This window comes from Salvelinus namaycush, chromosome 1, assembly GCF_016432855.1.
Source record: "Salvelinus namaycush isolate Seneca chromosome 1, SaNama_1.0, whole genome shotgun sequence".
In the NCBI taxonomy this organism is placed as follows: Eukaryota; Metazoa; Chordata; class Actinopteri; order Salmoniformes; family Salmonidae; genus Salvelinus; species Salvelinus namaycush.
The window spans coordinates 12,663,289-12,681,202 of record NC_052307.1 but is presented as its reverse complement, the minus strand read 5'-3'; the positions used below and the strand labels follow the sequence as shown (position 1 = coordinate 12,681,202).

Below are 17,914 nucleotides of genomic sequence, written 5' to 3'. Positions count from 1 at the left end.
TTGTGTCTAAAAAACACTATTTTGCTCTAAACATGTTTGTTTTTTTACCTTTAGTGTGTGTACTTTACTGTATTTATACTTGGAATATCGCTTTTCAACTGTAAAAGTTGCTGGAGGATGTATTAGACGTACATCACCCCTGACTGAACTAGAGAATTATAGTTTGCTGAGTGTAGTTGAGTTGCTCCTAAGAGCTGATCTAAGGTAAGTGGTGACTTTTTAGGTGGTGAAGGTTAGCATTAAAATACAGGGTAAGATGATCCAGATGTCCACATAGGGGCAACTTCCACCTCAACCAATCCGCTGCATGTGTTGTACACTACATGTAAGGGTTGAAAATGTTTAGCCAGGGCCCAGGTGACACCTAGTGGTATTTCTGAATCATTGCACCCTGTCATCTCCTCCCCCCTTCCCTTCCTTCCATGTCTCATTCAGAGGCATTGCATGGCATCTTAGCATGCATGTTTCCCCTCTCTCAGAACCAGGGAATGAAAGGCAACAATGGGAACAATTTTATATGGCATCAAACCGCCATCATTTCTGTGCCACACCCCGCCACAATAAAGAGCCTCTCCCAGCTGTTTCTGTTGCCGTGGAGACCAGCAGGGTTACTATAGCGACGGCGGGAACTCAGAAGGGGTGGTAAATGATAGGGTTGGCAGGGTTCAGCTGTGCCGCATGTCAAGTGATTAATTTCCAAGAAGCTGGCATGTTGTTCGTTCTTCTAGCATCTGCGGAGCAAAAAAAACAAGGCCTATTTTTTATTCTCTTTTTTTCTGGTGCTGACTTTATTTGTGATGGCGCTCATGTTTTTCCATCTCTCTCTGTTTCTGTCCGTCTCATAGAACCAGAGAATAAACAACTCCCAGTCTGCACAGTCATTGGCCACCCCTGTGGTTTCAGTAGCAACGCCCACCCTACCTGGGCAAGGAATGGGCGGTTACCCATCAGCCATGTCCACTTCATACGGTACTGGTAGGTACCATTGCTTCTACACCTGTTATACACATAGACACACACACACACACACACACACACACACACACACACACACACACACACACACACACACATACACACACACACACAACACACAGACACACACACACACACACACACATATACATACATACATACATACATACATACATACATACATACATACATACATACATACATACATACATACATACATACATACATACATACATACATACATACATACATACATACACACACACACACACACACAGACACACACACACACATACATACACACACACACACATACTGTACATGCATATATGCACACACAGTCTTTGTCACAAACATGTTTATGTGTGTGTTTGTTACTACTTGCAGAGTTTCAATGAGTTTAGAAAGTGACCTATACACACACTCCCCACCATTTACATTTGGATTTGATTATTGATTTGATTTTCATTGATTTTATACGATTTATAACTCATACACACAGATAGGCAGTTTTACAGGACTTCACAAACATCATAGTGAATATAAGCATGATCGAATAAATATAGCTTTTTATGCAAAATCACGCATCAATAGTCTGTGGCCCTGAAACATGGTTTCATCATGAGACGTTAAAAACACATTTCATTATACTAACCTAACAGCAGGCGGTGCTGTTCACACACATCCTATATTCCTCACTGCATCACTCCCTCACCCACTAACGCTGTGATCAGTGGCACCTGTATTGGCGCAGCAGGAAAATGACTGTTATACTTCTCACTTCAGTAGCCATAATTCCAAACTAATGTGCTATGCCAACTGGTTTGAACTGGCCTGAACTGGTTTTGACTGGTTCTCTCTCTCTCTCTCTCTGTCTGTGTGTGTGTGTGTAGAATACTCGCTGAGCAGTGCAGACCTGTCCTCCCTGTCTGGCTTTAACAGTGGTAGCTCCCTCCACCTGGGCTCCATGAGCGGATGGCAACAGCAACACCTCCAGAACATGCAGCAGCACTCTGCCCTCAGTCAGCTAGGGTAAGTACAGTGGGATACACACAATAATATGTACAATATCTATTCTACAGGCTCTCTACACAGGTAGTAGACAGATCAAAGAGAGGAGGGATGGATCGTGAAATTAAGTTTGTTAGGGAAACTACCATGAAAATACGGATACATATTGAGAAGTGAAATGTTGAAATATTGTGACCAGACATGAGGTATGGATGTGGAAAAATGTGAGTAAACTTGTGTGCATGTATACTGTATGATCATGTTTCCTTACTCTTTAACCCCTTGTGTTTGTTTTCCTCTCCTTCCAACAGAAATTGCAATAGCAATCACTTATGTCACAATTCAAATCTCTCCCTGCCTTCTGCTCAAAGCCTGCACATCAAGTCCGAACCTGTTTCTCCTCCTAGAGATCGCACCAGCAGCACACCGGGGGGCTACGGCGTCCCGCAGCTTCAGCACCCCTCGTCCCGCCAAGACTCAGGCCGCTCCCCTGTCGACAGCCTGAGTAGCTGCAGCAGCTCCCACGAGGGCAGTGACCGCGACGAGCACAGGAACGAGTTCCACTCTCCACTGGGAATGTCCCGGCCCGCCCTGGACGGGCACGAGAGCCCCTCGGTCAAACGTGTGCGCCTGTCCGATGGATGGGCCACATGATAGCCACGTCCAGTGTTGGCTGTCGCTCAAGCCTCGCTCACGCTGCGACGTCATGATGCCCCGACACCCTCACTCTCGATATCACCACACGACGCGTCACTCACCTCCGGAGCCCATGCTCTCTCTATCTCTCTGTCTCTCTCTCTCTCTTATCTCTCTATCTCTATCTCTCTCTCTCTCTTATCTCTCTCTATCTCATTGGAGGAAGGGGGGCACCTTTTTCTATATTTAACTGTAATGTTTCTTTTTGCTTTTTGCAGAGTATGTGTGCTATACATATTGAAGTTCTATAAGGCAGTGGAGGAGGTTGGTTGGAATGGGGTTAGGGGATATTTTTGGTGGGGAACTATGCATTACTTGTGCCGTGTGTGGAAAAAAAATGTATGCGTATAAATTTACAAGTGTGTCTATGTGCACATATATGCATATCAACAAATAAACAAAAAAAAGTCAGGTACTCTGTTTTGTAAAAGTACTTATAACTTTCCTCAGTGATAATCAGTTACTAGTAGAGGAAACATCCAGAGTGTATGTTGCTAAGTGAACAGCCTAGCACTTGAGTTGGCCAACCAATACATGTGTACAGCGTCAATTTCATTGCTACCTTTCTCCGCGGTTCTCCCTTACAAAATGTTTGTTACGATAGATGATGTCATGTTGCAGGTTCAACGTATTTATGTAAATAGAGGGTCAGATGGCAAAGGGGAGGGGTCAAAAGTTGCCAGACATTACAGATTATTCATACACATAATGAAAGCTAATATGCAACATTTGAAGGATTGTACAGGTATTACCGCAGGCCCGTTGGTAGATGTGAGGAACCAGGAAGAGAACCCATGCTAAACAGAGAGCTCCTCAAATATGGAGCCTATAGATAAGAACATCCTTTTACCCAAGAGCCATGTTAGTGTAATCAAGAAACCATGGGTCTTGTATTAGATATTCAGTATAAAAAACTATTGTACGATACACTTGCTTATATTTTCATATGAAAGAAATACAATGCAAAGCATTTTTGAGGCTTTTTGTAGTTTCTATAAGCCAGAATGTGTTTTTTGATAGCTTTGCTAATATGAATGAGATGGATAGTCCGACAAGAAATGAAATTACTGGGCGTCCAAACCAAGCCATGAGAACAGACTGAGAACCCATGCTTTGCTGAACTGTTTTCTCTTTGTAGAGGTTTTGTTTTTAAACGTGTATTTCTAATTATATATAATAATGATAAAATTAAGACTCTTTAAAAAAAAATCTGTGAAATTAACATGCTTGTGTATAGCTTTCTAATATATAAATATATATAATAATGTCGTTTTTTTCTTAGTGGAGTTTCTTATGTGCAGTTGTTTGTTATGTTGTTTTATTTGAGCCTGGGACAGTGCTGTTCAGAGGCATATTTAGTCTAACCTTGAAAGGCAGCTTATTAACAGAGTTGACCCTGTCTGTGTTTATGAGTCAATTAAGAAAGATAGACCTCTTTCAAACAACAAGTTTGAGGAAACTGTGTGGGGATTGGAAGAGGGGGTTAATGCCCAGGCAGGAGATGACATCCCACTGGGCACAGACATCAGTTCAATGTCTAGTTTTGATTTAGATTTGGTTGAGTTGTCAACTAATGTGAATTCAATATGAAATCAACAAAACATGTCACCACGTCATTGGATTTAGGTCAAAGGGGTGAAAAAAGACGAAATTCCCTTTGAATTTTTGGGTTGAAATGACGTGGAAACAACGTTGACTCAACCAATTTTTTCCCAGTGGGATGTGACATCCCAAAGGAAGGTTTGATATCACCCATGGTGACCCATCTTTGCTATGTCATGATCCTCATCGTTAGGATTCTACAACAACACCCGCCCACATCCTCTTTGATGGGCCTTTGACCCACCTATTTTGTATATTTTCAAGGTTTTATTTAATGTTTTCACTACAAATCATTTGCCAATTATCACAATGAGACCCAACCTTGTGTGCAGGACAACACATAAGTCCAGATTAAAATATTTATTTGATAGTTTGTATTTGTGTCAAATGATCGAGCTGTTGAGTATTTTTGTGGTCTCTAATCACGAGGTGTTGTGCTGTATTTGACCCCACTCAGTCCAATGGCCAGCTCAGTGTTCCACCCAGCCCCCCTCCCCCTAATGTTTATGCTGGTTTAGGAAAAGCAAGAGTTGATTTCAGACAAATATAACTTGTTTACAACATGAAACTAGCCACATCGCTCTCTCTCTCTGCCTCTCACTCCCTAGTCTGCTGTCACTCAAGTGTTATGGTATTCCTATGTGCATATTTCATGCCAGTTCACTATGTTGTTACTGTATGCAGTCTGTGTAGTCAGAAACAGGGGCAGAGCCCTATGGTGTTCTTTCTTTTTTCAATACAAAAGTTTTTTAAAAACATGATATTTCAGGCAGCATATGTGTGGAGAAACCAAAGCCAGTGGCATTTCTGTATTGTAATATTATTCAACCTTTATTTTCACATTCATTTATGGTTATTGCAAGCATTGAAAAAACAATAAAAGCATTTACTCAAAATGTACAATTGGTTTCCCATTTCCATTTCAATTCGGTCAGACTTCATAATGTTCCTATATGTTAAACGGGTAGAGGTTTGGAGTACCATTGCAAGTCCTTCTTAATAATACATGGTGATAGCTAACTATATAGTGTCATATGGAATTGGCTAATTTCATATTTTCAGAAGACATTTCCTTGTGAACTGTATTTCAAATCCTATAACAAATATGTGTAATTGTGAGTATATTCATTGTGTGTATCATGGAAAAGCATGTTTTCCAAACCCTATTTTTGTTCATTTAGCTGGTTGAGTTACTTTACAAAAAAGACAACACCAAAATCTCCCTTTTGACCTGTAGTGTGTTTTCTGAGGTGTAGCTGGTGTTTCTTGATATTGTGTAACCAAAGACATTGAGCATGCTTGATTTTATTTCAGATTTTATTTTGGTTGTGGATTTAAAGCAGTTGTATTTCTTCACCTGTTGATCAGTTGTAATGTCATTATTCTGTATTAACTTATATATACTGGTACCTCTAATTGACCCACCCAGTACCTCAGCTAACCTGTTGATCAGCTACTTCTAGTGCAAAGGGAAAACCATACACTTGTACAGTCATGTGGTATTTGCTTAAGGTCCCAACTATTCACTTGGGATTCTTTGATTGCTTTACATTGTTTGCGGTTTTCTTTATTTTAGTTGTATCCGTTTAATATATATATATATATATATATATATATATATATATATATATATATATATATATGTGTGTGTGTGTGTGTGTGTGTGTGTGTGTGTGTGTGTGTGTGTGTGTGTGTGTGAATAGCTAAAAATGCTTACCAGTCTGTAGTATCTAATGTAGCTTGTATAAATCTGAAAATTGTGGCGGTCTGAAATTAGTGTTTGGAACGCAAGAGCGGCTTTCAGCGGCATAAGCTGGCCTTTGTCGCAATTTGAAGATACGATGTTATTCAATTAAAACCACATCTCTGTATCTCACGGGACTTTATTCAGCTGTATGTAGTGAAAAAGCATGGAACCTGAAATAAAAGTTTATTCTGCTGGGGAAAGGTATTTGTATTTTGCAGAGAATTCAGTAAAGTTACTGGCTTTCTTAGTTATCCCGATGTTTTGGTGTGACTTCATTGTGTTTGTCCATTGCTCTCCATAGGCCCTGTGACTTCATTGTATTTGTCCATTTATTTCCATATGCCCTTCACCTTGATACTTAAACATGGTAGACCCAATATGAAGACAGATATTTTGTATATGAAAACAGAATCATCCATTTAATAATTTACATCATATTTACCAACCGTCACCAGATAATGACTAAATGAATGAATGTCATTGACATTCTACAAATACAACACAATATGGACGACATGACATTGAGACAATGAGACATGGCTATGGCATTTCTTGCTTTATTTGTTCCAATTGTACAACATTATGGCACTGAGATTCATGGGAACTCAGAATTCAGACTTTTATTTGACATTTACAACCAAGGTTTGTCTCACTTAACATTAAAATAACATAATTAATCCTAATGATACATTTTGCCAGTTAACATACATTTATTCTGAGTATTTGCAATGAAAAAAAATGAAACAAAGAAGACAGTCCGACAATATGAGTGAAATTGTCCACATTTCGGAAAGACTGAAAATAATTCCCCCATCGAATTTTATGCAAAAATTGGTCACAGAGTATGAGCTCTACTAAAGAGCACATAAAAGCTTGAGTGGCCTATAAATAAATAAAAACATGCCTGGATTCATTGAAAGTGCTTTGTCATATTGAGAATGGTTGTAGGATGGTTGTGGGATGGTTGAAAACGGTGTAATGATACACTATCCCCACCCTTTACCTGTCAGTATGACAAAAAAATAACATATGTCCATAAATGATTGTAAAAACTTAATATCAACAAGACATTTCAAAAATAGATATTCTTGCTTGTGGTTGATTCATTGACTGGTAGAATGAATGGTCTTTGTCATCCTGAAAAAGTACATCTAAAATGGATGGGAATGGGAAATGTGAAACCAAAACCGCGGGAAAATGCATTACACTGCGAAAGGATTAGGCAAACTGTGCGCAGCGTGAAGCAGAGAAGGAAACTTAAACGATATTTTGACAAAACATCAGCACAAGATGAATGATTGCTACCAGAAACCATCGTTATCAATTGCACCCCCAATTGGCATGTCTATTTGTATTTGTATATATATATATATATACATATATATATATTGTTAATATTATATTATATATATTATATTATATATAATATAAACTGTCTCAGAGTACAATAATGCAATAATAGGCTATCGAGTTTATTGATTTAAAAAATAAGGACAGTTTTAGGCCTCAACCTATTTGAATTCCATTGCTACATAGTCTTTTTAGTTTGTTCCTACATTTTATAGGTAACCTCGTTTGATTCACATTACTTAAGAGTGAGTGAAAGCATATAGGCTAATTCGATAATGAAAGCACATGGGTTATATGTTGCATAAAAACTGCAGTAACCCGGATTCGCTGCGGCTACTGGGGTTGCTGTGTATGCAACCTCAGGTGCAGAGAGAGCAATATGTTGGATAGGCAAACACCGCAGGTAAACTGGCCGCTCAAGTCAGGGGCTAAAATAAGCATTTTCTTCATAGGATTAACAAGAGAAAGAGGATCTGAAGTTTAATATCGGTATTTGCTTGCACAAATGCTGATTCTTTATGTGTAGCCCGAGCTCATTAAAATCAGGAATCGAATAAAATAAATTACCCTAGTGAATGCATAGCTGAAAGAAGTGAACTGCTGTTATTTAAAGCAGATTATTTATAATTTCCGATTAATTGAAATGTTAAAAATGCGTCACACGACCGTAATTCAAATCATATTAAATCGAAGAATAGCATAATAAGAATAATGATAACAGTAATATGAAAACACAGAGACATACATTTAGAAAAACATATAATGTAAACATTATGGCTCTGTAAACATGTCAAAGTCAGACATGAAAAGAATGATAATTAGATTGAGGATATAGGCTATGTAATCTCATTGCAATTTAAGGGGGGGAAACACAAGGATGTGTAATTGAGCACTATTTCAGTAGACGTGTGGTTGTCAATCCATATAAATTAATTCGTTCATAAGTTATTTCGATATTTACCGACTTTGAGGTTTACATGATATTCTGCTGTCATGATCTTGTTTATTTCTAAACAATAAATGACCGAAATTCTCCAAAAACTCGTGTGACGTTATTTTCCCACAGGAACCACAAGATGTCGCCGTTTATTAGCGAAGGTACATCCTACATCCACATCCTCAGTCCAAACCTCTATCTCAACACACATCAGCACTGTATTATCGTACTGTATTATCAAAGATACAACTCTTAATTCATATTCGCTAAATAATCTCTAGTCCACGCTATGGACATATTCTGTTCATCAATGTCGAATTCCAAAGTTGAGTATACTGATAAAGAGTAGTATTCCCGGGTATAATAGTAGCGAAGGAATAATAACTTATTTATATACTTGTGGTAATAATAATAACAATAATAATAATAAAAAATATATGTTTGTTTGTCTGGTTTACGTAACGTTGCAGCGACATTGAAACTATAACTCACAAATCAAATCACACAAACGCAAGCACCACTCAACCTACCTCCCTCTCTCTCTCTCTCTCTCTCTCTCTCTCTCTCTCTCTCTCTCTCTCTCTCTCTCTCTCTCTCTCTCTCTCTCACACACAGACACACACACACACACACACACACACACACACACACACACACACACACACACACACACACACACACACACACACACACACACACAGAGCATCCCAATTTATCTCTGATCAAAGCCAGTTTCGTTATGGTGAGATTAATTAATTTAAAATAACGAATGCTTTAGATGTATAATTTGTATGAATATAAATAACAAGGATGAAATTCTATGTTGCATGGGTGAGTTTTGGTCAAAACTGACTGCACAAGCGGCAAAATCAACGCAATCTCTAAAGAAAACGCCATACCTGACCATTACTGTAATTTGAATGCAGATGAAAATAGAAAATATTGGCAATATTTTCTAGCTGGAAGGGATAAGATTGAAAATAGTATGAGTGGCTACAAATGATTGTCCTCTCTTTACCACTATAGGCTGACCGTGTATGTGTGATACGTAATGAGGGTAGTCCATGTTGACCACAATATGGAAGGCTGATGATTTAGATAAGCCTACTCATGATCTAGCTCTAATATGAAGTCTAACGTGTCAGACAGAAATATGCATTACGCATTCGATAACTGATTGACGGACCACATTAAGATTATAATGGCTTTGTCTTTCGGAAATATACATTCGAAGTATAGGCCTATATGATTTTTTCTATTTGCAAAATGTTAACAGTTTCTTCTCTTTCATCACATTCCTCCATCTTAGGTATATGATACTGGAATACATTTTACAGTTTAGCCATTTAGCAGAGGCTCTTATCCAGAGTGACTTACAGGAGCAATTATGGTTAACTGCCTTGCTCAAGGGCACATCGCCAGATTTTGCACCTAGGCGGCTCGGGGATTCGAACCAGCGACTTTTCGGTTAGGTCTACTGGCCCAACGCTCTTAACCGCTATTGACTACATGCCACCACACGTATTCAATGGCTATCCATTTTGACAGCTATCCGTGGCAATTCAAATTACAAATAGGTAGCCTAATTGCTTTTGTCTCCAAAAAATGTCTAAATTCAAATAGCTCTCATTTTTTTCTACATTTTGCTATAGTCCTTGTTCGGCCTGTAGCTCAAGACTAACTTGTAAATATGTATTATTAGTGTGATTGGAAATTGGAACCACACCTTATGCTTATCTAGGTCACATATAGCTGCCATTCCTCATTGTACATATTGGTCCAAGTGCGTCACACTATTCAATTATAGTCTACAAATTCGCACAATGTGGTTAGGTTTTAAAGTGGCAAAAGCAATAATTGATGTGCAATAATCTTAGAACGTTGTAGCCTATGCATGCAACCCCATGTGTGTTTGTCAAGACAAACTACTTGTAGGTCCATGACAGCATGCAGCCTCTTCGGAGGGAAAAATCTTTACGTGTGCCCGTCTGACCACTTCTATTGGGTGACACATCAGACGAGCAGTTTGGGAGCAAGGTTCACTTGTGGAGGAGGCTGAGTTACACGAGTAGGGAGTACAGCATCTCCAACCGGCTCGCACAATCAATTGGGCTGGAAAATTGGCGTCGACTTGATTGAGAGCGCGTGCATAGCCTGCCAGGAAGATTTGAATGGTGATGTAAAATATAAGGGTAAGTTAAACGTGTCTCACTTACTTTAGATAACGTGTTGCGATTCGATTTTATACAGCAAAACACTCATTCTAAAGGAATACTTTTTTTGTGATTTAAAAAACGATAACGGCTACAAAAAACACAACAATTAGCTACTTAAAGACAAAGGTTAATAAGTCTGCGTTTCTTTCTTTCAGTATGTGTGTGTGTGTGTTTGTGTGTATGTGTTTGTGTGGCCGCGCGCGCGCTCTCGTAAACGCCTCCTGTGTGCGCATCATCAACCTATAGGAAATGCCACCTTTACATAGCCTACAGAAACATAGCTACTGTAAGGTGCGGTAACACTTAACATTAATCAGATCCTGCAAATGAGATCTAGTTAGTGTAACCTAATCTCGATCACAATCTCTTGCAGTATAGTTTATTGAAGTTGAAATAAACCCGGCTAATTCTCATCATTATCATAGATCTGAATCCTATTGTTTGACCGCTAGAGTTCTACTCTTTGTTTATATATTTCCTAGATTTATATTATTATATTTGACCATTTTACATGATTATTCAACTAAAAAACGTTCTGTATTTCCTATTTTTTAACGCACTCTTTTCTAAATAGTATTTTTCATTATATGTGAAATTCGTAATAGGTTACCGCTTGTACGTGCGCATCAGTGTCCATAAATACGCATTGCAATCACCATGACCTAATTCAAAAGTAACAACATGGAAAACGAAGCAAAGAGAAAAGTAAAGCAAATGCAAATCTACCTTTTACATATGTATCAATGTTAAAAAATAATACGCACGCTGGAACCAACAGCGTCGAAGCATTGAAAATGGCAGAGCAGGTCGTCTCATTATGCACAGGCGATTTCCCAGGCAGAACCCTTGGTTTCTTCACTTCATGTTTCCGATCCGTACCGCTCACACACGCTCGGAGCTTCGTCAAAAACAAACAAGGCAATGTTCGCTTTCAAAACGGCAATCAAATACCCAAGAACCGGTGGGGGGAATTACTCCCGCAGCGGCTAGATGGTAAGCTGGATTTGCATATTTTGATGCACTAATTTCCTTGATGTATTTAAATATGGTTGCACGTAGCTGATATGCTTGTCTACGTCATTGAACGTGACCTCGCTGTTAAACCAAAACGTGAATCCGGGTGAATCAAATGGATACGCCTGCAATTAGGCAGGGAAAGACTAAGAAAGAGAGCTGTAGGAAATTACTTTTCCCTGACATTAGTGTTTCACAAAAAAAGACATGCTTTATGTCCTCCGAACTATTTAACAAGGAATTTGAACCTCATGGATAAATATGTTGATAGCCTAATAACTGATGATGATAATAATAATAACAATAACAATAATACGTTTAGCAATACATTACGTTACCTTTATTACTTGTTAGTAACATTATCGGTATTACCGTGGGGTTTAGCTAGCCTACATATTTGGCAGCCCAAGCACATCATGCCACGTGGTCCTTGCACAATTTGAATGGTGATGTAAAATATAAGTGTAAGTTAAACGATGTTCCATCTTATAGCTAGATCTTCTGAAATTAATTATCACAGGTTCAATTCGTACAACATTGGTACAGGTCCTGTCATCACAATGTGTGTGTGTGTGTGTGTGTGTGTGTGTGTGTGTGTGTGTGTGTGTGTGTGTGTGTGTGTGTGTGTGTGTGTGTGTGTGTGTGTGTGTGTGTGTGAGAGAGAGAGAGAGAGAGAGAGAGAGAGAGAGAGAGAGAGAGAGAGAGAGAGAGAGAGAGAGAGAGAGAGAGAGAGAGAGAGAGAGAGAGAGAGAGAGAAAGAAAGGGGAGGGGGGGTAGTCTATGCAAACGAACATAACTGCACAGGTGAAGGCTAAAGTATAAAATGTTTTCCCCACAGATTTTACTTTATTACTGACGACCTTCAGTCTTGGTTTGGGATTGTATCATCCACATTATTTTCACCCTTTTGTCTGAAGCACTGTAAATGCATTCCGTTTGTCATAACGCGTTCAAGGAGGGCCTGCAGCAAATTCATTACCAACCGCGATCACTTCTGGTCTGGGAACGGGTGAGAGTCCACGCCAAAAGACGAACAATGCCTCTTCAGTTCGTGCCCAACAAAAGACCGAGGGAACGTATTTGAGTTTCAGAGCACGTCCTTTCTTACACAGAAGAGTGGATTTACCCCCCCCCCCCTCAAAAAAACTCTCAGACTCTCAGAGCTTCAATTGTGCACTCTCTATTTGGTGCTGTAGATGTTATGGGAAAGTTCTCTCCCCCCGCCCCTCCCTCTCAATCTCTCCTTCTCTCGTGTGCTTGGAATATGCTCAGGGTTAACTCAGAGCAACCGAAGCACGCGTAATGAACTGAGTATTAGCGGCAATTTTAAAGGAAGGGACGGCCGTGGACGGCTGGATATTTGGCGGACTGTCCACCGGGTCCCACAAAGCATGTCTCTTATCTGGGATGATTTCTGATTGCATATGCCGATTGCGGCGATGCTTCTCGCGCAGTTTGAGAAAGTAAGTGCAACTTTGGTGATTATCCTTCGACTGTGCGTAAAGCCAATGCAGTTTGATGTGCGTAAAGCCAATGCAGTCGGACGTGCGTAAAAGTTAGAGTGAAGTTGAATGACTCCGTGAATAATAGACAACACTAATTTGGTTCTTATCGGCTAGTGGACGTGATGTAGGCCTGTATAAATATGTTGTTCTAGCTGAGGAAGACCATTTAGGCTATGATTAGTGTTTAGGCAGGTCGGAGGTATGTTTAGGCAGGTCGGAGGTGTAGTTCATGGCAGTTCTTCGTTGGACTAGTGCTCTTCCCTGGCACATACATGTTGGCACGTTCGTTTATTTTGTAGACTACTGAATTAACTGAAATAAATAAGCAGGATGAAAACTCGGAGCTTTATTCAGACTGGTGGCATGAGCTTGTCGCAACCTGTCACACTCACAGCGCAACAGTAGCCAACGCCTCTCAATGCATTGGGCCAAAGTGCACATTGCGCAATGACAAGTTTTGTTGGTAAAAGGTAGGCTATGTGATGGAAGTTAAATCGGCCAGCTGTGATTCTTAACTAACCGAGAATGAAATATCTTAAATTGCTCCGAACAGTTAAGCCTGGTCAAAGTGAATGTAGGCTACATCGTGTGCGTAAAGATAGGTTGCACAGCGTCTCATGATGGTATTGTGTAGGTTCTCTGTATCATATCGTGTAAAACATACATCATTTCTCTCTTGAAGGCTACAGTACAGTGGGCTAATTGTGAAAAAGTACAGTGGGCTAATTGTGAAAAAGTTATTGTAAATAACGCTACATAATGATCCAACTCGTAATGCCCAAGCAAACTTAATCAAATAAACGAATAAAACAAATTCACTCATTAGAAAGTTAACATTGTTGGTTTGAATTAGTTTAATTACATATCACAATCATAAAATATCACAGCGATAGTCTATTACAATGTCAAACAGTGTTATACGGTGTCAAACGTTCAAGTTTTTACTGGCATATATTCTTCAGAGGGAAAATAACAGCGACATACTCTCGGTAATCAAGGCATTACTGTAATCAAGGCATTACTGTAATCAAGGCATTACTGTAATCAAGGCAGTACTGTTCTTTAAAGTGACAGAATGACACAAACCTACAGTATAGGATCACAGTTGCTAGTCTATGTTTCATGACGAATGTTGTATGTTGTATGACGCACATAAAAGGCTATGGTTGGGGAAAACATGACTTTTATGTTTACATACACACTTCTGTTGAAATTGAGAATTAGTATGAATGATAACATTAGGTCAGAACTATTGGGAAACTTCAATTACCTGATTAGCCTACTTTGGTACTGTTAAAATAGTTTGTTGGGGTGTTTGATAAAACAAATGCGTGGTTGAGTCCTGTGTAGCATACGTTCCAAACTGTTGAGAAATAGATTTAGGAAATGTGGGTTTACCCTGAACCTACCCTGATTTACAAATCGATTATTCTAACTATATTCTACAATATTCTACATGATTGGATCGAGTCTGCTTGCTCGGTGCATTCTTGGAGGGTCCTTTTGTTAGCCTTCAAATGTCAGTTGAATCAACTGGTGTCACTTTGAGGGAATGCTAATGTAAAGCTAACCATGGACACTTTAATTCAACTAAAGTGCAGTCAGATTTTAACCGCGTGCCATGTGCGTAATAATTGCACAGGGCTGGGTGTCATATAATTTAGGATTAAGAAGTGTTGTGTCTGAGCAGCTGGATGGATGCCTTCCCACCTATTTGGTCTCTCCTGTTAGCACCTGGACGACATGTTTCTATAGGGCCAATACAATAACATGGTGAGCAGCAACAACACAGGTGAACAGGTGCATGGGACGACGTAGATGGAAATGCAAAACATTTTAGCGAACGTGTAAATATTGTAGGCTATAGGGCCTAGACTATGTGCAGTGAATTAGCCATTGTTAAGAATACATATCACTAAATTAATAGCGCTGATGAAGGACTACAACGTCACATTTTTGTGCAAATCACCTATGCTAAGCCATTCAACATTGTATTGTTTTACCCTACATTTGGAACCTCAATTATTATAACGTGGAAACCTCTTGTTTAGTATTATTGACATCCTAATATTAGTGTATTGTAGCCTAATACCTTTATAGAACGTCGTTGCTGATTATCATTGGATATCTCTCTCCCTCTCTGCTCCCTTCTGCCCCCTCTCTCTCAATTCACACACACACGCGCACACGCACACACACACACACACACACACATAAACTCTGAGAATTCTTGCAAAAACATCATAAAGTAGGCTACCCTATATATATGGGCCTATGGGTAATAGCATTGTCATACAGCTCTAGCTCCTATAGCCTAAAAACACGTCCGTGCATGAAAACATATCGTTAATAGATAGGTCTATGTTCTTGAATATTTATGTCATACTAGGTCTGATAAATATGTACATTGAATGTTTTATACATAGACAAGATAAAACATGTTATGTGTGTGACTGTGCAGAAAAATGAACGCCTATTTGACAATGCGACATTGCCAGTATAGCCTACCTGGTAACCATTGTAGTTTATACATCGGTCACGACGATGAAAACATAAAGCCAATAGGATTTCGACTCAAATCGACTCAATGAATGTGTCTCGACTCGCATTGTCTCTCACACCCGTATATTCGAACAACCCGGCCCAGTTCCATGCTACAGCAAAGACCCTACTCGGTTCTAGCTGTGACGAGAATACAGGAACGATGCTCTACTCAGCCCTGGAATGCTGTCATATGTCCTCCATAGATTTGAGCTCTTGTATTTGGTGGTTTATTCTGCTGGCTATTATACCCTTACTGGCTTCAAAAATGATCAAGACGACCATTTTTATACCATAGCACAATCATTTTGTCTTTCCGTCCTTTTTTATCATTCTGGAAAAAGCGTGTAGACCGCTGGCGGACAACCGAATTATTCCGGTGCGCTTGGTAATGACGCGAGGAGATTTGCCACTGCTCGTGCATGAATAGGAGTGTGCATTTGCGATTTTTCATGACATCATCATCATTAATTTACACTCCCGCGGTCTGAGGCCTTTGACCTCGCCGGGTTGGTCCAGATTTTGGCATTGGAAGCCTACCCCTCCTCCCCGTTTTCCCCATTCCTTGGGGATGGCCCTTTCCCCTCTCCTTTTAGACTGTTGGCAGCGGCTAGCCAACAGAACGGAAGCCTTGGTTTACAGATTTCGGCATCTCTTTCATCTAACACGCTGGATACGTGCGGACAACTTGACAGACACATTTTGGCCACAAACGAGGTCCTCTCTTCATAATCCAAAACAATCGAGACGTTTAACCTGTGTAATTTCCGCACTTTCACCAGGCGGATTTTCCACCTCCTCCGTATCTTCTTCGCTGGCCTCACAGGATATGTATTGCTCCTGCCACAACGATTTAATAGAGGCGAAAGCGCCTTTTGTGGGATTGAATCATTTGCATTGCAAATCAGGGCCTGTGCAAGGATGGCTGCACTACAGCCTACTGTTCTCTCTCTTACTTCAACTCAGTGATGTTGGCGAATGTCATCTGAATATGACATAATCTAAGCACAGGGATTATATGTCCTTTTATGGACGTCGTGTTTTTTTTAACAACGAGTGTGTCTGTGGGAGTTTGGAGGACTCATTACATGGAAGTGGCCTATATGGAAACAAAATATGATTATGTCGGCTATGGGAGTCAAATTAGGCCTACTTCTATATTGTGGTTTATTTGCCTCAAAGTATGGTGGACCACTCCTGAAAGCAGGGGCACAATCCCCAACGCCCGGAGAACAGAAGACAATTCTGGAATATTTTAGAAGAATAGGAAGTGGGTTGTTGTCTTTGGTTATCTAGCTGTATGAGTGTGATGGCCGTCATAAAGCTAGATAACCGAAAGTAAAAACGACTTCCAGACTCATCACGGACCTTGGAAATAGAAAATGGAAATAACAACATGCATAAGCCTACTCGGTGCACAAAATAATAACCTCGTTGGCTGGTATTACGAAGTAGATTTAAAAAGTCTTACAATTATTGTCACGTTCCTGACCTGTTTTCCTTGTTTTTGTATGTGTTTAGTTGGTCAGGGCGTGAGTTGGGGTGGGTAGTCTATGTTATGTGTTTCTATGTTGGGTTAAATGTGTTGCCTGATATGGTTCTCAATTAGAGGCAGGTGTTTGACGTTTCCTCTGATTGAGAACCATATTAAGGTAGGTTGTTCTCACTGTTTGTTTGTGGGTGATTGTTCCTGTGTCTGTGTCTACCACACGGGACTGTTTCGTGGTTTCGTTCGTTTGTGTAGTCTGTACCTGTTCGTGCGTTCTTCGTGTATATGTAAGTTCTCAAGTTCAGGTCTGTCTACGTCGTTTGTTGTTTTGTAGTTTGTTTAAGAGTTTTACCGTCTTCGTCTGTCTGTAAATAAATTCATTATGTCTTCATTCAACGCTGCGTTTTGGTCCGACCCTTACTCCTCATCCGAGGAGGAGGCATTAGACAGCCGTTACAATTATAAATCATTGCTATAGCATTAACTGGACATGTTCACTTATTGGAAATGTGAAAGAGTTGTATTGATTTATTACTCATATTGATTGATTGCGTGTATTTAATGTTTGTGGTATTAGGACATTTGAAAACTTAATGTAGCCTATAGCTAATCACAACCATGAGTAAATGTTGCATTCACACACACAGCGCGCGCGCACGCACGCACACACACACTATCATGTTCATGCTTCTTGTTATATTCATCTTGGAATGCGTTATTTTCTATAATGAAATGTGGTAAATATGATATAGAAAATATATCCGACTGAGAGTGCTAGCCATAGCATACATGCTCCTTTCTGTTTGGATAATGTAGGCTAGCATTGAGAAT

General features: G+C 39.7%; 1 protein-coding gene across 4 annotated transcripts in view; it reads left to right on the top strand.

The window, feature by feature from the left end:
• The window catches only part of LOC120048122 (myocyte-specific enhancer factor 2C-like), a 16,934-nt gene extending 11,750 nt beyond the window's left edge, over positions 1-5,184 (top strand). For 2 of the 4 annotated variants that reach the window (XM_038994137.1, XM_038994051.1), the window contains 3 exons: positions 846-975; positions 1,869-2,007; positions 2,394-5,184. In XM_038994137.1, the coding sequence (XP_038850065.1) occupies positions 846-975; positions 1,869-2,007; positions 2,394-2,640 (516 nt within the window). In that variant the 3' untranslated portion in view covers positions 2,641-5,184. Of the gene's footprint in view, positions 1-845; positions 976-1,868; positions 2,008-2,297 lie in introns of all 4 variants that reach the window. The other 2 variants (XM_038993966.1, XM_038993882.1) reach the window with 1 other exon arrangement.
• Positions 5,185-17,914: the final 12,730 nt, after the last annotated feature.